The 20,159-nt window shown below is 53.7% G+C and overlaps 1 protein-coding gene across 1 annotated transcript in view; it reads right to left on the reverse strand.

Annotated features, from left to right (window-relative positions):
* Positions 1–197: 197 nt before the first annotated feature.
* Positions 198–20,159, reverse strand: part of VAC14 (VAC14 component of PIKFYVE complex) — a 58,931-nt gene continuing 38,969 nt past the window's right edge. Inside the window, exons 15-19 of the mRNA XM_014880813.2 lie at positions 6,060–6,234; positions 5,221–5,339; positions 4,324–4,403; positions 2,604–2,754; positions 198–1,076 (exon numbers count right to left, since the gene is read on the reverse strand). Of these exons, the coding sequence (XP_014736299.1) occupies positions 914–1,076; positions 2,604–2,754; positions 4,324–4,403; positions 5,221–5,339; positions 6,060–6,234 (688 nt within the window). The 3' untranslated portion in view covers positions 198–913. The remainder of the gene's footprint in view (positions 1,077–2,603; positions 2,755–4,323; positions 4,404–5,220; positions 5,340–6,059; positions 6,235–20,159) is intronic.

Genomic DNA, 20,159 nt, shown 5'->3' on the forward strand with positions numbered 1-20,159 from the left:
CAGTGGTGTTTTTTTTCCTGCTGGGAAGAAGAGCAGGCGGAGAAGTCCTGCTTGCTGGCAAGCCAACGTGGCAGGGCTGGGCCAGCCCGGGGCACAGGGTCAAACAAGATGCTCCATGCCATCCCCTGCCCTTGATGGATTTTTTGCTCCACTTGGGAACAAAACTATGATGGGAAGCCCAATAACAAGGAATGGGCTGGTCTGCATTGCTTGTTTATTTTATCATGGGGAGCTTAATGCAGGAACAAGGAATGGAGTCTGGGGTTAGGTCCACTGTTCCCTGTGTCCCCTGGTGCCGGCTGGGAGTTGAAGCTGTGCAGTTGTCCCTGCCAAGAGCTGGGGACTCAGAGAGGATGTGTGAATACAGAAAGGGGGTCGAGTGTCAGGCACAGGAGCATGTCCCCGAATAAGATGCCACTGGCCACCTCCAGCAGGGCCTTGGAACCAGAGGGTGGAAGTCAGGGTGGTGAAAGCTGGCTGGCAGTCCTGCGTGCTTGTTTTCCAGGGCGGAAGGGCAGGGGTTGCTCCCGTCTTCCCCTCCCCTCCTCCGGTGCTGCTGGCAGCAGGCTGGGCGCTCAGCTGACAGTCACGGGGAAGGCATTAGCAAAGCAAAGGGGAGTTTCCTCGCCCCATTGCAAGAGAAGACGAGGTGCTTTACCCTGGCCCTCTCCTAGGGCAACCCTTCCCCATGTCCTCCCAGCACCCACAGGAGAAGCTGGGCACAGCCTGAGAGTCCCCTCTCATCCAAAAACACAGTACAGGAGAAAACCAGTCCTGTCCTGAGCGCCTGCCCATCTCCACTTAAACCCACCAGATCCTCCAGTGGCCAGAAACCGGTGTGCCTGTTCCCTGGTCTGTGTCCCCTGGTCCCTGCCCCAGTAACTGTGCACACCCGTGGCGGCCGCAGGGGTGCTCAGAGGACCACCCGCCGGTCCAGCTGCTCTGCCCGCCCGGCTCGCTGGTGTCTTGCTTCCAGGTGCTTGTTTTGGACCTTCTCAAAGTGCTGCAGCAGCTCCGTGTAGTCGATGTTGGAGGCTGCTGTTCTCTTGAAGCTGGTGCTGGGCTTGGTGTTGTCCCTGCAGGGTGGGAAGTGAGAGTGAGGGTGGGAAGGGGATGGGGATGTTTGGTACTGTGAGCATCCAGCACTGGCAGCACCAAAAGCTTGAACTGAAGTAGCTGAGCTCAGCAAATCCTAGTCACGCTGGTGCCTCATAAAATACCCACAAAGACATATTTACTTCCTCCAAAGGTGTGAGACAGAGCCCAAGAGGTCCTGGGACAAGGAGGGGACAAGGGACAGACATCTGCATCTTGGCTCACATGGGAGGTTTAATTCCTCTGAGACATACTCTCCTCTATCCCAACCCACTGCAGTCAAAAGCAGTGCGATAAGGATGTCAGGACCGTGTGCCTCAGTTTCCATGTCTGTTTTTTTTTTAGCAAGCAAAAAACATCCGGTGGCAGCAGGGACAGTCCCCAGGGATGAGCACGCATGGCTAGAGCCTCCAAATGCAGGCTCCCTAGGGTTCCAGTCATGGATACTCAGCCCTGTGCTGTCCTGCTGTCCCTATGCAAGGAAGGAGGAGACACCAGCCACAGGATGCCCACGGGAAGATGGCAGGCAGCTCTGGTGGCCCTGGTATGTCCCTGGGGAGGGGGCAGCTGGGACTGGCCGGTTATGAAAGCCGGCTTCGGTGTTTGAAGGAATGTAGGTCAGAGTTAATCAGATGCTCAGGCCGTCTGACAGCTCGAAAAACCCCCACTGCCAGGGTTAGTGGGGAGAAAAAAGGAGGGGGAAGCACATGCAGCCCCCTCTCCGCCCCCCCAATTAAATATCACTGCTGGGTTGTGGGTAGGAGATCAGCGCCGGAGGCCATGAGGGATAAAAGCCATCCCAGGGAAGCAGTTAAAAGCCAAGGAGCGACAACAGCGGCAGGGGGTTAATTCAGAAACCTGCCCATCTTGGGAGCTTTTTGTTCCGAGGGCTGTGCCAAGGCAGAACCAGCTTTATCATCAAGCCCCCCCCCCACTACTCATTAGCCAAGGGTTGGAAAGCAAATCTCACTGGCAGCACCCCTGGGCAGGGAGCACGAGGATCTCAGCTGGTCCCCAGGGAGATGCCGCCCTTGCACATCTCACGGATCCCCAAAGGCCAGGAGTGAGAATGGAGCAGCCATCCGGAGGCATTAGCAGAGTGCCAGGCTCCTTTTGGGTGCTGTGAAGGCTGTCCAGGCTGCAGGGGGGATGCTTTGGGAGCCCCCCCCAGCTGCTGGAGTCTTTCTCCATAAACCTCCTTCCCAGCTCTGCTCGTTTCCATAGCGACCCCACAAGTGAAATTTTCCATCCTGGATGCCAAATGCCTGTGGATGAGGCACAGCCCTCCCAGGGTTACCAAATATAGACACAAAAAACCCCCCGAGCCAACACTCCCGGCCATGGGGACAAGGAGCAGCCACGGCCGCAACGGAGCTGGGGGGTGAAAGCCAGAGCATGGGGCTGAGCCCGGGATGGGGGCTGAGCCTGGAATGGCAGGGATGCTCAGCTGTGGGGGAACAGCTGATCCAGCCCCGACGCTGATGCTGGTCCATCCCCCCAGCACTTACGTGGTCTGCATGAGCTCTGGGTTGGGCACACACTGGAGGCGGTGGGAGAGGAGCTGGAAGGCGCTGCTCTGGGGCAGCAGCATCAGCAGCCCATAGAGAGCCTTAATCAGGTAGGGGTTGTTCTTCACATCCAGCAGCTGCAGGCGGAGATCTGGAAGAGGACAGAAGAGGATGGCAAGGCAGGGAAAATGCATTTCATCTCCAGCTGCAATAGCAGGTTCCTCCCACCTCCTCTGATAGTCCTGGAGAGGCTCTAAGCCTCTGCCAGCCAGCCCAAAGAGCACTTGATGGCACCCCTCTCCTCTTTCATTAACCCATCCATCTTGGTGTTCCACATTGTTCAGAAGTCCCTCTCCTTGACACAGTCCTCTGGGGGCAACTGGCTCCCCCGTCTGCCACTCCTGCTACCACTCACCCCTGAGGCTATCCAAGCTGTCTGCCTGAGAACACACATGCCACACGGGATTGCTCCCCAGCTTCTGCAGATTTAGCAGAAATACCCACCCTGGAGTATCACATACAGAGGGCTGGGTGACGCCCTCCTGGTGTCACCCAGGAGCAGAGGGAATCCTCTCTACTTGGTTCTGAGAGTTACATGAGCTGGGCCTCAATTCTGCTCAGTAGAGGAAAAAACACTCTCTGGCTCCATCCCTCACTGTGCATGGCAGAAGAGTCTTCTGGAGCTCTAAATACAACTGAAGAGGCAGGCAGTCCAGGAGATGGGACAAGGTCTGTGTCTCAGCATCTCACCTCCTGGTTGTCACTTGTACCCCTGGTGTCTCCGAGTGAAGGGACCCATCACAAGGGATGCCAATTTATGGGGGACACATCTGTCCCCTACCTGATATCTGCGGACTCAAGTGAGTGGGCTGGGGAACTCTTAATGAATAATTTTGGGTCATGCAAAACCACCACAGACACGTGGGTGCCTCACACATTGAGACAGTCATCCTGGGGATACGGGACAGGGTCTACAGAAGGGAGCATGACTGAGGGTGTCTACTGCCCAGCTGCTCTAACTCTTCCCTTAAATATTCCCCAATATCACCCTGGATCTATATAGGTGCCCCACAAAGTCCTTTCCAGGACATTTTCCAACAATCTCAGTGCCTTGCTATACCTTGAATAAGAAGCCCAGGGGTAGCAAATCAGCATAATGAGAAATCCCCCCACAGCCACAGGTCACCTTGCCATATCCCCTGCCACCATCCCCCAGTGTCACACCCCTGAGCCCCTGGTCTGGCACTGGTACATTATCAAATGGGTGACCCACATTGCTGGGTCCTGGAGAAAACATCAGCTAGTTTTTTAAGGCTTATTTCTTATTCTAGTAAAAAAACTCCTTTATTCTTGCTAAGGGCCCCAGCAGCATCCACAATGCCACCCCATGCATCTGAGGGTGGCACAGAGGGTTGCCCTCCTCGTGCACCCTTGGAGATGCTCAGTGTGACCCAGGCGCTCCCATCCCTTCCCCCATCCCTTTTGTTGGATGCCAGTGCTGCTCGCTCCCTTAACCTATATCTGGGGGGCAGCGCTGCCCCCCCGTGCTGCCAGCGTGCCCTTTTCCCAGCGGGCAGCTCCAGTGCTGGGCAAACCTCCCGGCAAGAAGTCTCATAACTTCTGCTCTATTTATTCGTGCGGCGGCTGCTGCCTGTGATGGAGGCGCGGAGAGGGGGAGCACCGTGCGCCGCCCCTTCCCCACCCGGGCTTTCCTCCTTACATGTGAATATGGGGCACTCGATGAGCTGCACCAGCTTGTCCACCTCGGTGAGGAAATCCACGGTGACCTCCAGATCCCCGCTGGATGTGGCTGTCAAGGATGTTACCTTGGAAAAAGGTGGCCGGGCAGCAGCAGATGGCTCGCGCGGGTGATGCCCGGTGCGGACCACGGCTTTGCCAAAGCCTCCCTGCATCCACAGCTCCTGTGGGATGTGAGTGGGCAGGGAAGAGGCAGGGCTTGCACACAGGCAGGGCTGAAAGGTCTGTAGGGTGGCCAAGGGATGATGGAGGGAAAGAGATGAGCAGGCAGGTATAGGGGAAGAGGCAGGCTGCCCAAAAAGCAGAGAGCAGGCAGGATGAGTGTTCAAAGGAGGACGCTTGCCTGCCTTTACAATCCTGGCCCACGGGGATAGTGTGTCTCCCAGAAGGAATGCCGGTGTGCACTGGGAAGGGAAGTTGAGCGTGTTATTGAGCTTCTTCATTTGGAAAACTACTCAGGGAGGCGTGGGGTTTGCTGGCACATGAAAATAATCATTCTGCTGCAGGCAGATGGTGAGCTCACCGGGGATTGTGCCATGCTGGGCACTGCCGGCTCCTCACCAGGCCAGGAGGCCAAAGCCTTCATCTTCCTGAAAGGAAGAGGATGTTGAGGAGCCTCCTCTCCTGGGCAGGGGAAGGTCAAGGCCCAGTCAGTGCATGCCTTCCTCTCTTTTCACCACAAAAAAAGGGATGACACCAGGGGAAGGGAGCTGGCACATACCCAGCACAGGCTGCCCTGCCCTGGTAATGATGGGCTGCAGGCAGGAGGCTGGGCTGGCCTGCAGGGTGACCTTGGTTGCCACAGAGGGAATAAAGGCCAGCTCAGGCTCCACCCTGGCAGAAAATCCCCAAAGGATACAATTTCTGGATGAGGTCATAGGCATGCTTATAGTTCTGGGTAAGGAAGCAGAGGGACACTGTCGTCACAGGGTTGTGACACCAGGACCGGTACAGGCAGCAGAAGAGGTTACGGCTTTCCTGGCGAGAGAGAGAACCATTGGGGTCTGGTCATCACTGGGAGCATGGACATGGCATGGAGAACACCAGGTACCCAAAACCAACCCACTAGGCTGGCAAGCACCACCAAAAACACAAAGGGACATTTCTGGACCCATCAAGTTCACCTGGAACTGGCATGAGTCTCAGGAGATGGAGACCAGGTGGGCTTTGGGGTGACAACGTGACAAGGTGGCCCTAAGGGCTGCTTCATCCACCACAGGATAAGGGGCTGGAGGACAATGCTGTCCCACCCAGAGGGACATCCCTGCATCACTGGTTTTCAGCAGGAGAAGGAGAAATCTTCCTCCTCTCCTTCCTTGGATGTCACTGGTCCTGGTGGCAGCTGCTCAGCAAATCCTGTGGGCATGTTACGGGGAGGGACAGTTGAGGGATTGCAGGGCTCTCCTCCTGCTGTCACCTGTCCCATGGCCCATGGAGGGGCAGATGGAGGGAGGCAGCAGCTGCTTGAGGGCTCAGTAAGCCCATTCCCATTCTAGGGAGAAATGAGGAGTTGGGCACATCCTCCAAGCCCATCCTCAGCTCCTGAAGGGTGGATGAATAAAGAAGCTGCCTCAGCTCCAACCATGGGACCTACTAGGCAGGGACCGAGTACCAAGACACACTCCCAGGTGGCTGCCAGGTCCCCACCACCACCATTATGTCCCTTCCAGCTGCTAAGCCTGCTCCTGCTGCCCATACCGGGGTCTTCAGGTCCTTCAGTTGATTTCTCAGCTGGAAGAGCTCGGAGGATGTCAGCAGGATGGTATTGAGGGTGTGGACCATGGTAGAGGCGAATTTGAGGTCCTCCTCCCTAAGCAGTATGTCTGCCATGGAGTGAAAGATGTTCTCTGCATTCAGAAGTAGACAAAGCTGCCTGTATATCACAGAGGAGAAAAAACAGGGGGGAAGGATGGTTAATGAACACAATCAAGACTCTGATGTGAGCCCACTTCTCCAGAGAGGACCAGGGAGGAGATCTGGGTACATCAGATGTTGGGTGAGTGTGGTGGTACCAGAAGGGAGATGCTGTGGGGCAATACCAGGCTCTGCATTTCGAGGATACAGCTATTCACACCAGGACAAGAACAAAAAACCATAGCTGGGCTAAGATATGCCCCTGGACAAACTACTTGGGATGCCCCTGGACATACTGCTTTAGAGCCTTGCTGGCACCCACTACTACGGCTCATGCCACCTCAAGTCTTTCCATGACCTCCCTCAGGAGTCACTTCAGTGTCACTTTCCAGCCTGACCAGTGCAGTGAGTGTGCAGAAGCACCACTGCAGATGACATGTGATGGCCCAGTCAGAGCAGCATCCCACTGACACTGGGGACCCAGTGAGTGCAGCCAGGGCAGCGAAGCATTCCTCCAGGCATTGTGCAACCCGGCAGCCCTGGGGCCAGAAGCTGCTCTTTGAACTCCTCCATGCTCCAGCTGCCATGAGATCCAGTGCTGAGTGGCTCCACAGATTCAGCTGGTGAAGCTGGAAGATGTCTCTGCTCCACTGGATATCCTGCCAGCAGTGCTCTCCTCAAAACAGTGCAGCCAGCACTTCGGCCCACGCTGATCTGCCTGGCTGGGTCACAGCAGGAATGTCCTGCTTAACAAACCCTGAGGCATTCCCAAGATTTTCAACATATTTTAGTCCAGAAACACAAAAAAACCCCATCATCAGATTTTTTTTCTCCCACATTTGTTTGGATTTGGGGATTTCCTGTTTTTCTCCAGACTCTTGCCTTCCTGGGCAGTTTGTCTGAGGACACCTGAAATGCTGCCCAGTGCCAGCTCAGATCCCCAGTGCGGGGATTGGAGAGACACAGGGAAACCCACCTGGCTCCCCAGCATCCCAGCTCTCCTGAAACTGGAATGCTCCCTTGCCCACCACATTTCCCCATGGGCTAATAAGGAACTTTGGCACCAAGGCATCCCCCAGAGCAATTCTGCTTTCCCTCAGCTCCTACCAAACATAGTTCCCTACTAGATAATCTTAGCTGGATTCAGATTTCCCCCTGGAGGCATCTCTGAGAGGATTAAGAGGCAAAACAAGGAGCAACTGCTTGGGCTGCTGAGGTAGGAGGTGTTCACTAGCTGCCTGGTTTGGCAAGGAGGGAGGAGGTATACACCTGAACCTCCTCTGCCTGAAAGTCATGTTTTCAGCTCCTGGGGTGAGGAGGAGGAAAGATGCGAGTCTCCAGCCCCTGCTCCTGTGAGGACAGACCATAGGAAGACTATTTGACTATAGTTAGATTCCACAGACCATAACCTAAAGCCTGGTGGTTTGAGGACATAGGAGGAGAATGAAGAAACAGATCTTCTCTCCTCAACACGCAGAGGAAGAAACCCCTCATCTTCCTCCCACCTCTTCATCCTGCCAAATAATCCCTTCCCTCCTCACCCAGCCCTGGCTGCTCTCCATCGGCAGCTCCCGCATCCCGCGTGGCTGCCACCGGACAATGAGATGCTCTGTGCGGGATTTTATGTAACCCAACCCGGCGATTGCCCTGGACCCCGCTAAAATGGAACGGGCTGTGATAAATAAGCTCATTTATCCCAATTATTCTTACGTAACCAGCTGCATTCATGGGGATGAAAACGCTTCCCTGATTTCTCACCGCTTGGACGCGAGCTGGCTGGAGGAGGGAAAGCGGTGGGAAAGTGAGGCATGGAGGGAGGAAAGGGGAAAGCAGAGGCTTTTAGTCCAGCCTGATGGAGCCAAAAGCAAATCAACAGCTCAGCGTTGCAGGCAGGATCCAGTCACTGCCAGCTGCAGCAAAGCAAGCCCAGCCTGGGCAGGACAAGCCCAGCCCAGGAGTAAGGTGGCTCCATGCTACCCTTCTCCAGCAAGGGAGATAACTGGATGCCCCATCCTTGCCAAGCTTCCTCCAGCAGCTGTGCTAGGCACTTGAACCATGAAGTGGGATGGTTTAATGTGCCCAAAGAAGGGATGGGCCCTCCAGGGACAAACATTAGGATAGTTTTAGTCTCAACAGTGAAGCGGATGGCTCTCCAGTACAGCTGGGACTGGCTGCAATGCCTGTGGCTGGTGGGAGCCAGTGTTTAACACCTTCCAGGCAAGAAGACTATAGCAAGATCTTAAACAAGAAAAACAGTGCCAGGGAGCACTGAAAGTAATTCAGTGACCTCTAAAGCTCCCCCATGACAAAGAGGATGCCTTTCAGGTTCCCCCTCCACTGGTCCTCCATGGAAAAGGAAGGCTCTCGCTTTCCATAAAAAGGAGCTCTGCCATTTGGCTGGTGAATGCTGTGCTCGCAGTGAGCAGGGGGCAGAAGGCGAGCTGCTTTCTAATTTCAGACCTGGTTTTGATTAGTGGGGAAGCACTGGGATTCTCCCTCCTCCTTTTGGGGAACTGGAAATTGTCGGGGTGTTAGAGAAGTAGCTGTGTGGAGACTGTCCCTCTGCTTCAAAGATGTGTCACCTCACAGGGATGCTGTCCTGCTTGGGCACTCGCCCCTCAAGATGCCCCTAGGTTTCTGGGACCCACCAGCAGAATGAGTTTGTCAGAGCACAGCATCCTCCTATGGCACTGGCAGAGATATCAAAGCGCCCTCCATGAAGCCCCTTGGTCAGCATATCCCAAAAGCAGTCCCCTCCAAAAGGAGGAGACAACTGGCTGGTCCTGCAGCTGCTGGCCTCTGTGACAGCAGCCAGCAGCTGAGCCCAACTGCCAGCACCAGGCATCTGCTGGTGGGGTGGGAGGGTCCCCAGGAGCTCATTCCCTGGGAGGCTTTGATGGCATGAGGGGAACGCCAGGCTGGCTGGGAGGAGGCAGGGAAAGGGGCTGAACAGAGGACAGGTGGCTCCAACTGAGATGTCAGTGGAGCGGCTCTGGAAGGGAAGGGAACAGGGCAGAGGGGATAGAGAGTGGGAGCCATACCCCTTATATATACACACCATAAATATATCCTGGATATATACATCCCATAAATATGTGTATATATATACACACACACCCCTTAAATATATGTATCTCCCCATATATACATGATGTGATGATGGAAGGAACTGGCTAATCCCCCTGAAGCATCATTCCAGTAAGATGCCTCTCCCTGGAGCTCTCCCTGCATCTCTGTGGGTGATGTGCATCCCCTTGCCCATGGGGACCCAGAGAGTCTCCAAGGATCTCCCGGCATGGAAGAAGAGGGCAAGAAGTGTCCCCAGGGAAGCAGGAGCTGCAGAGCATCATGGCACATATCGGTTATGTTATGCAGCCAGCAGCGCAGGCACATGGCGATAATGAAATGTGGTATTCAGGACATTAAAATTTAACTCCTTAAATTAAAAGGGTTATTCAAGCCTTTCCGATGGAGCCAAGGAATGTGGCTGCAGGCAGATGGGAGGCAGCATCCACTTGCAGTGTGATGATGGGGGACACCTTGAGCCACTGTGGGGCTCCCAAGGGACCCAGCAGGACACCCCAGCCCCTGCTGCAGTCACAGGAACCTGCCCACCCCCTTGCCTAAAGGACTCCTTGACAACATGAGGCTGGCCAAGGGAAGAGACAAAAAGGTCACCACAAGCTTTGAGTAGCCATGTCAGCCACCCTGGGGTCCCCCTATGTCCCTGATGTAGCAGCCACTAAATTGCCAGCACAGCAATGTCAATCACAATGAATTCCCATCATGCAGATGGTCGGTGGGGTGGGATGAGGAATGGGAACAAGCAGAACAAGGATTGTACAGGGGCAGGGAGCTGCTGCAGGGCAGTGTGCTGGAGCCCAGAGGATGTTGGCAAGATGGGGTGGCTTTAGAGCCACATCTCCAATTAAGGACAAGCCCCGGCGTCCCTCCCAGCCCTTTTGCTTTGACAACTCGATGCCTGGAAACCGGCTAATCTAAACATCATCATTTCAGGGAGCTGTCAGAGTTCCCATCCTGCCCGCTCGCTCCTTTAACCACTTCAGCCCCGTCCCTTGCCCTGAGCCACCATGCAGGAACAGGGAGGCAGAGGCTCAGGCCAGCTCAATGCTTGCTTGAAGAGGGTGAACATTTGTTTTTCCCTAAAATCTAAAAAATCCAGTCTCAGTGCAGAATCATCTCCTCTGGGATCTCTGGGGTGCCTGGGGGGAAACACTCGTCCCATCCTGTTGCCTGGCCATGCTGAGCACCACCCCGCTGTGTTCAATTAAGCAGGTGCTTCTTCATTAAGCACTAGTGATTTGCTTTATTAGCTCTGGGCTAATAGACACGGGGCCCCAGCAGGGAGAAGATCATGTCTTGTCCCACTTCCAGCAACTGGGACAGAGCCTGAGCTGTGGAAGGAGCTGGTGAGGCCTGGGAGTGATGCTCTGAGGGGTTCTGCTCCACTTTTCTGCTCAGGGGTCTCAAAACAACTTCCACAGCTGTGAGGAGGGCAGAGTCCCTCCATACTTCCTCCCAACCCTCTTCCTCTTCTCCCTTCCTCTCTCCTCCCAAAGGCTTTACCCCACCCTTCCTCCACACCCTAGGCTCCTCAGCAGCTGCCCTGGCTTAACCCACCTAACTAGGGAATCCACAGCCTCTGTGATGCCCACAGCCCATCCCTATCCCCCTGAAATTCTCCTGCCAGGAAAAGCAGCATCCTCAGCCTGGCCCAGCAGCTGGGATCCTTTAGGAATTTGCAGAGGAAGCATAGATAAAATTAGGATGGGTAGGGGAGAAGGAGAAGAGAGCAAGTGGGGAAGGCAGGAGGATGTAATTGTCCCATCCCTTCCCTCCACATCAGCAAAGAAAATCCCAGTCCTCCATTTTAATCCCTCCGTTTCCTGAATCCAGGCTCCAGAGCTGCTCCTCTGGGCAAGGGAAACCATGGCAACCCCAGCAGCTCCTGCTTTACAAAATTCATAGCATTTTATGTAAGGGATTTTGAAGGGTTTATGAGGTTTAGGAGCAGGGGAGCTCCTTCTGCAGGAGGCAGGTCTGGGGAGGAGAAGGACCCTCATCAGCTTTGGTTTCTTGGAATGGTTAGGAAGCTCCCCAGGGCAACTCAGTGAAAGGTGCAGACTAGAGATGTGCATATCCCGGGAGGAGATCTGTGGATTCTGGGAAGGAGATGTGTAGATTCTGGGAAGGAGATGTGTAGATTCTGGGAGGAGATGTGTGGATTCTGGGAGGAGATGTGTAGCTCTCAGAAAGCTGGAAGAGACAAGCCCTGTGATGCCTTTGCTTGAAAAGGGAAAGGTGCAGAGTGTTTCACTGCAAACAAGAAAACCCTCCCACGGAGAGTCTGCTTGGCAGCAGCCCCGAGTGTGACAACTGCCGAAGGAGCCGCGGTGCCAGCTCAGCGCTGGGCTGCGGCCGCCCCAGCGTAAGGCACTCCCCAGGCATCCCTGGGGATCCCCAGAGCAACCAACACGGATGCCTGAGAGGAACACAGCACAAATGTACATTAGTATTTCAGGCCAGTTTCAGCTGGTGAAACAGCATCTTGATCCTGCAGAGCCTCTGCCCCTGGCTTCTGCTCCTCCTGATGCTCCCCCGCCCTGGCTGGCAGGATGGCTGCCCCGCTGCCCACTAAAGCTGACAGTCCAGCCTGAAGCTGGGCACATTCACCTTGTCTCATGAGGAACCCAGCCCTGCTCCCACCTTGGAGCGTGCCTGGAAAGCAGTGCCCTTCAATGAGCTCACCTTGAGGTCTCCAAGCAGATATCCAACACCTCTGGACATTTTTATGATCAGTGAGATACCCGCAGCTCTGTACCAAACAGGAGAGGGAAACAGGGCTGTAGCAAGGAGAAGGGAGAGTAACACCCTTTGGAATGGGCCAGAAGCTAAAAGACAACTGAATGTGGAAACTTGATTGTCTACTAAGCCCAAGGTATGGCCCAACTTTTGAATGTGACAGCTCCTCCAAGGTGAGGCCCACTAGACAGACAACCAACACCAGTCTCCAGTTGCTCAAGCTGGTGTGTGCCAGAAGTTTCCTTGAGGAAACTTTATATACTGAGTTATGCATAAAGCTATCCTGCCCATAGAATTCTGGAATGGTTTGGCTTGGAAGGGATCTTAAAAACCATCTCGTTCCAACCCCGCTGCCATTGGCAGGGACACCTTTCACTAGACCAGATTGCTCCAGGCCCCATCCAACCTGGTCTTGAGCACCTGCACTGATGAGTCACTGACTGCAAAGCTTACAAAATAAGAACATCTGAGCATCGACAAATGGCTCACTTGAAAAACAGGCAAACTTCCCCTTCCAAACCCTCCAGGAAAGCAAAAAATTACCTCCTCAAAGCACTTCTTTTCCAACTTTTAAACTTGCCACAGACTCGATGGCAAAATGGATGGCAAATGAAAGTCTTGCCCTGGGCTCAGGAGCTTCAAGCCCCAGGCAGGAGGCACCAGCAGCAGCATTAGAGCACGTGCCTGGCTGCAGCCACCACCTCAGCTGAGAAGAACAACTCATGTTCAGCTGAACCCTCTAGAACCTGTTCCCAGAGGGACACTTACACCAGGCACTGATGTTTTCAGGCAAGCTCTGTTTGGAAGGGGAGGAAGGGTACAGGCTGGCTTGGGAGTGGGGGAGAACTGTAGAGCAGCAGCAGATCCTTCCTTCGAGACGTCCGCTTCCCTTTCAGGCTGACAGCTGTGGCCTAATTTTCAAGAAAACTGACAAGCGCCTTATTTCTCCCCCCATAATTTCTCATCACTGCAAATAAAATAGGTTAAAGGAGCGGGTGCAAAGCTGTGGCAACAGGAGCTGGGAGAGGCTGATCCTCTTCAGGGCATGCATAGCTTGTACAGAGATGGGAGCTGCAGTCCCTGCTCACTCTTCCCCATCACTTTGCTTTAAGATGAAGAAATAAAAGTGCTTTTGTTCCTAAAAGCATGGCCAAAGAGCAGGTTGCTGTCCTAGAGGTGGATGAGCCTTTGGATCCACGTAGGGAAGGCAAATTTGGTGGAAAATGGTCCTGCTGGCTATCTCTAGACATCTGAAAGCAGAGGGATAGACTATGGCAGGAATACACTCTGTGTTTGAGGGTGAGGCTTTCCAGAAGGAAGGAAAAAAGGGACTGGGAAGAGGTGGAAGCATCCCATGGCTCAGGGATAAGCATACCCTGGGGTGGGAGGTGAAGCTGCCTTGTCTCTTCTGCCAACAACTCGAGCAAATCCTGGAGCTCAGGGAAGGGGGTGCCTGTAACTCAGTGAGCCCTGCTGCACTTCCTACTCAAGTGTCAGCTGAAAAAATGCCCTGTTTATGCCATGGTTTAGACACCCTAGATGCTATTTCAGCTTTAGTGCCAGGTTTGCCTCCATGCCCGCTGCCTCTCAGCATTGCATTGGATCACAATGCCTGTCCTGCCTTCTGAGCCAGGATCCCTGGAGGGATCCCAAGGAGGGATGCAGGCGGAGGAGCCTTGCTCCCTCAAACCCTCTAAGGCCCATAAATACATGGGAGGGGAGCAGATGGATGTTCCCTGCCCTGCCAGGACCCAGTGCTATGAAGGGACCAGCTCCAGGTGCAGCTGAACACGAGGAGCAGCTCATGCACGAAGGGAAGGAGCAATGAATGGCAGGAATTCCAATCAAGGTGGCTTTTGCAAAGCTCTGTGTTTTCAGTGGGGAGTTAAAGATGCCCCATCCAGAGATACCTTATGTGAGGACATCCCATCCTGGGAGCAGAGTGCCCAGCTGGACCCACTGACTGACTCTTCTCAGTCTTTAACTGTGTGCACCCTGTGCCTGGGGGATAACTGAGGAAGATCCCCTGGAAGACAGGTGGGGGAAAAACACTGTTACTCAGCCTGATTTCCTGTCCTGGCTCTTCCCTCCACAAAGATGAATAAACTGAGTTATCACGGCTGCAGAGCCAGAGAAGGAAGCACCATCAGAATACCCAAGCCCCAACGAACAGGAGCAGACAGGTTAAGCTGCTTTCTCATGATGAAGGTCCTCACCCCATCAGCCAGGCAAAAAAATTTTGGGAGACACTTTAGAAGCTGCTTGTGCTGAATCCCTGCTCTGCAGAACATGACAGTCAGCAAGCAGGGAAGCTGTGGCACTCCCTCTCCCCACTGTACACTTTGCCTTCTCCCAGCCCCCTCCTTCTACAAGGAGGGGGAAGCCTGCTCTTCCATAGCATTCTTGCTGTCATCCTAGGGGAAGTGCTGTGAGGAAGCAGATATCCCTACCTGGGGACCTGCCCTTTGAAGGATCTTGGCCATTTTGTGAGGATTTTCCTCTCCTACGCACATTTCCCCTTCCTCCCCTCCACCCTCTCACTGACCCAAATTAGTCCCAGCCCACGCCGGCACTGCTGCTCACATGTGGTTCCCATTTTTCTACAGGAAAACCCATCAAATCCTTCCCAGCAACTCCAAGTACGGCTGGTCCTGGAGCAGTTTTGGTGGGTTAGCACAACAAACTCATTTCCAGAACCTGGTGTACCCCAGCTCATCCATTCCCTGCAGCTCAGTAGAGGCATCTCCTGCTTTCCCAGCAGGGATAATCCCTTGACAGGGCAGCCAGGCTCCTCCCTTGTGAAGGTCACGCTGTTGGTGACTGCTGGTGCTTCTGACTCCAGAGCCAACCTCTCTGGGTCCTACTTCATGGGGCTGGGAGGGTATCAGAGAGTCCAGAATTATGTCACAGAGCTTCACTGAATTAAAACTTTAATAAGTACATGCTCCTGTGGGCTTGTGGAGATCACTGTGTGATGTAAAAGAGGCAGTTTGAGAGCTGGAGGCTTTTGGAGGTACATTGGGATTGCTGGCTTCCTTCCAAAATCCCACAGGAACCTGAGGAGAGCCTGGAGGGCATTCAGGGTGCAAGCCTGGGGCAGAGGAAGAATGCAGGAAAGCAGAGCCTGTTTGCTACCACATCACTGTAACACTGTTCCAGATCTCCAGGCATGGGGTTTTACATGGCACGCTAGGGAAAGGAGGTTTTGGGGAGCAGGGAAAGTTAAAGGGAGGCACAGAGGAATGGGCTGGAGATGAGCTAGGAGAAGCCCACTGACCTCTGCAGAACTGGGCATGTTCACTACCCTGCTCCATCACCCTGTGCCTGGCCAGGGCCTTGGGTGGGAGGGAGTCCTTCTTTCTGCTTTGCAAATGGACAAAAAAAAAGCCAAACTAAAAAGCTTTCTCCGGTTCCTCCTCTCGGCGAGGCATGAGGAGGGGGATGGCGAGTGCACAGTTCATTAAAGCCGGAGGGCAGGCGGCCAGCGAGCATCCTGGCAGGCAGAGCAGTGGATTTTCGCAGGCTCGCTGCCTCCTGACACAGAAGCTTCCCTTGTAGCACTCACAGCTGTTTGGATTTTACCCGAGTTCATATCACAGTTTATCAAAGAGGCTCCATTTTTTTCCCCTTCTTTTTTTTTTGCACTTTGCTGAGTACAAGCCAAACGGTTCCCGCAAAAACAAACGCAGGTTTTGTTCTGCATTGCAGTGGCATGGAGGGTGGGAGAGAGGAAGAGGTGACACGTGTCCCCCCTCCAGCCCTGATTCACTTGTAGAGGGATTTTCAGGGCATTGGTTTGGCAATGAGAGCTGGAGAAGGCACAGTGGCATCAGCACATCCAAAGGAAGGAGCAGGAGTGGGTCCTGCATCCCAGCACTGGGTGCCTCTGATCATCAGGAGGTATTGGGGTGTTTGGCCAAGGAAAATGTGTGTCCAGAGGAGCTCAAGAGCATCCAGGCCTGGGAGAAGGGTTTTCGTTAGCCCCATCTCCTGAGCCTCTTCCAGTGAGGGGCTGGGAAGTGAGGCCAGCACAGCAGGAGGAAAGAACAAGGTCAGGGATGAGGTGGGAGCCAGGATGGGGCTGGGGGAACACTGGCTCACTGCAGTACAGAGGCATCCTGTGGTCGTGGCCCCCCCTTATTACCAAAACAAACACCCACTGGCTCTGTACAGGATCCCAGTGCATCCCTTGCTATCCAAACCCGTGGCTAAACCCCCATCCCACTCCCTCCCAACAGCCGTGCTCACCGGGATGCTGGCAGGCAGCCCTTCCCTTCCCACTCTCCCAGACGGAGAGCACAGTCCTGGGAATGCCAGGCAGGCCAGTCAAAAGTGATTTACCATGCACCTCTCTGCCGGCCTGCCAAGAGCATCAAGGGATGTCCGTGCTCCACACTCCTCCAGCCCTCTGCTCACCTCCTCTCCGATTCCTCATCCTGGTTAGTAGGTTCAGGACTTTGTCTTTTGCACAATTTTTTGTCGATAAACTGGTGTTGTACAGTCAGCCCCAGCCTCTCAGAGGCAGAAGAGCCCTGTCACACCCCAAAAGAGCGACTGGTCACCTCAGCCTCAAGGGCATAATGAACAGCCCTTCATGCACCCAGTGTGACCTGCCAGTGTTTGTCCTTAGCTCTGTCCTCCTCATTATCCAGCTCTCCACTGGCCTCATCCCAGCAAGGCTTTGAGATCTCAAGAACAGTCGGAATTTCCAGTCAGGTGAATTCTTCCCATCTGCTGGAACTATAAATCTGGGGCCTCATCACGAGACTTGGGATTTTCCAGCTCTCTAGTTAATGCCATAAATTGGCTGAACAACCTTTATGCTCCAGCCTATGTCTACCAGAGTGGATGGAGAATCAGCCAGTGCTCCTGGCCAGTCCCCACAGGGTTCAAGCATACCCCCAAAGGCCAAGGACCATCCCCAGTCAAATGGACAAGTCCCACCAGGTGCATCACATGTGAGGTGGTTGAAAAGTCATGCCAGTGCTTCTTCCAAGCAGCTTAACCTCAGAAAAACACCCTGTGAGAAGGTGCCAGGCAGTGGGGAGGTTTCTTTAACAGCTCTATAAAACAAGCTGAGACAACCCCTGCGTGCGGGCCCTGCCTGGGGAGCAAAGTGCTGACTCAGGCGTCCTCCCTGCCCCAGGGTGCCACTGCTCTTCGAGTAAATGGCCTTGCTGGGCTTCAAAGTTAAGCCCTGCACTTCAAAGCATGCACACATAACATGCATAGGGATGTCTCCAGCCACTCAAGCTCATCCCATACCCTGAAGGGTTCATTTGCTGTGGCAAGGTACACCAGCCATGAATGTCTGAGCTGTTCCATCTCAGAGAGCAGCAAAAAGCTGGCTGCTTTGGTCCTAGGCTTGACTTAGCCAGCTGAACCAGCTCCTGGAGCTCAGACCGACCCTGGGAAAAGCACAGGAACTGCACAACCAGCCCTGGGGAGGTACAAGAGGGTAGAAAACAGCTTCTTGCAAGGACAGCCAGCCCTATCCTCATATGTGCTCTGAGCTGCACCACTGACGTCCATGCAGTCGGGCTCACCCTCTCCCTTAATCCCCCCATCCCATAGTGCTAGTGCCAACCAACAGGCATTAAATCCTGCCTGTAAATCTCACTGTGAGCTGAGAAGCTCAGTGCTGCTCTGCTGCCTGCCTCCTGACCAGCCAAGCAGCTTTCCCTCCACAGGGTTCCTGCCTGGAGGACAGCCCTGCTGCTCCAAGCAGCCATGTGATGTTTTGGAAGCTCCTCCGCATTTTTCTGGCTGCTCCAAGCCATCGTCGGGAGGCCAGCAGCTGAATGGGAATATTTGCTTCTTGCTTAAGGGCTCTGGTGAATCCAGGATGGCCACGTGCCAGCCAGGGCAATTAGTGAGAAGGGTGGAAGGCCTCAGATCTGCTTATCAAGGTGGGAGGTAACACTGATGCTCCTGCCTCTGACAACACTTTGGGAGCAATGTTTGAGTGTAAACATGCCTGGCTTGAGAGGAGAAGGCAGCACTTGGTATTCTTAGTTTTGAAGGCAGGCTAATTTTACTGGATTCCAGCCTAAAAAAGGTCACAAGTGACAATAAGAGAGAACTGCCTCCCAAAGGAACCCTGTCAGCTGCAATGCAAGAAACTGATGCCAAGCCAAAAAAATTTGGAAGAGATCATGGGAGCAGGTTTCCCTCCCTCCAGGGGAGAGGGGTGGGACAGCATGAGACTCTGTCAGATTTGTACCACTGGAATCCCCTCAGCAAATCCTTTGCCTGGACATTCATGAGGCATCTGAACAGCTTTGAAGAGCTTTCTCCTGGAAGTTGCTCTTCCCTTCTCACAGATCATAGATGACAGGGAGTTGAAAGGGACCCACAAGGATCATCAAGTCCAACTCCTCCTGCTGAGGCTCAGCCTGGCATGTGAGCTCCACCACAGTCATAGGCTTTGTCTCTGTGAGGCTGCTTGGGGTGAGGGGGTCCTAATCCTAAAGCCCTTGGCACAGATGAGGCATCACACCATGGTTTGATGGGCACTGGATCCCACTCAGAGAGGCAGCAGACTGATCCATCTCTTTGATGCATGAACAGTGCTGGCAGAGGGACCATGTGCCAATGTTGGGTTATCCCCTAGTCTGGTGGTCAAAGGCAAAGGAGAAGAAAATCTCTGGATACTTCCTTATGAATGACAGAAGTTTTTGGAGCTGTTTCTCTAATATTTTGAAGGAAGCTTGTGTTTCCACTTAGCTCCATCCTGTCTTCTCTAGCAAAGCATCTCGAGATACCTACCTTGGGACTGGGGTTACTGATGGTGAGATCCCCCATCACAGCCCCTATCTCTGCCTGAGCCAGGCTTGGAGGGTGAAATTCTGCCAGTGAGGGCTGCAGGTACTTCTCCCACCCATTTCCCAGCATCAGGCAGGCTCTGGAGCAGTTCTACACGTCTTGGGGACCACAGGTTCTTACAGAGCAAGAGATGGTCCCACCTCCTGTAGAGATCACTTCCATCCCCAAGTACGCAATGCACCATAACCTCTGTCTCTGGGACTCCGAGGACATATCAGGAGAGTGACTAAAGTCCTTTCAGAGTCAGCAACCAAGCATGAACAAACTTGAGTTGGATTAGAAATAAACTACCTTTAATCGCAGATCCCCTACATGACCTCACGGACCTTTGAATTTGCCCACCAGCAATGTGACAAGGAAAACTGCTGTGCTGTCCTTGAATAAAACCCCTGCCCTCCATTTCCCTTTCCTGTGAACACTAATCCTTCACCTGGAAATCATTGCCTAAACATAACAGGTCTACTTTCCTTCCCTGTTTCAGTGCTCCCAGGCCAGCCCAGGAAAGAGGCAGCAGTGGTCCTGGACTACACTTCAGCAGATGCTGTCCCCGTTTCTCAAGCATCCCCCTTGTGCTCTCCAGCTCAGGATGAAACATCACCAGCATCTCTTAAGTAAAATATGAGGCTGGCTTCTCACCCTGCTGTGTAAAACAGCTGAGCTGGCTTGTGGACAGGGGAGGGATGTAACGTGGGAACGCGCATACGGCTTCAATTTGAAAAGTGGCTAAAAATAGCTCCATGAGGCTCCCACGTTCACCGAGTCTCTCCGGCAAGAGATCAATCTTTGCCAGAGAGTCCTGTAAAAGTTTTTCTCCTCTATTCTCATCTTGCTTTTTCTGGAAGCAGCAGGGATGTAGTTTATACCAGTCTTTTACCCGCCATCAGTAGGTTTCAGAATTAATCACTGGTACCTGAGGGCATGGCTCACCCTCCCAGAACCAGCACTTTGGCTCCAGTCCTGTATCTACCCCCTATGAGCAACAACGTGACTTGACAAAGGACAGAGTAATCTATTTTTTAATTTTTTTTTCCTTTACCCGATTTTTTGGGGCATGAGTCACTGTAAAAAGCCTCAGCTTGTTGAGATGCAGTGAGCCAGTCCCACTACACCTCTGGCTGGCTGCTGGGAAAGCTGGGCCTGCCAGCCAAGGCTCCTCCTGCCAGAGCCAGAGGGAAAAAGCTGGAGGTGGCCACGGTACAGGAGAGCTTTTAAATAGGACCCTGCCCAGGCTCACTGTCACTCTGGTCACCCTGCTTCCCTAACACAGTCTGAAGCCAGTTCCCTGCCAAGGCTGGC

This window comes from Sturnus vulgaris, chromosome 12 (assembly GCF_052056855.1).
Source record: "Sturnus vulgaris isolate bStuVul1 chromosome 12, bStuVul1.hap1, whole genome shotgun sequence".
Taxonomy (NCBI): Eukaryota; Metazoa; Chordata; class Aves; order Passeriformes; family Sturnidae; genus Sturnus; species Sturnus vulgaris.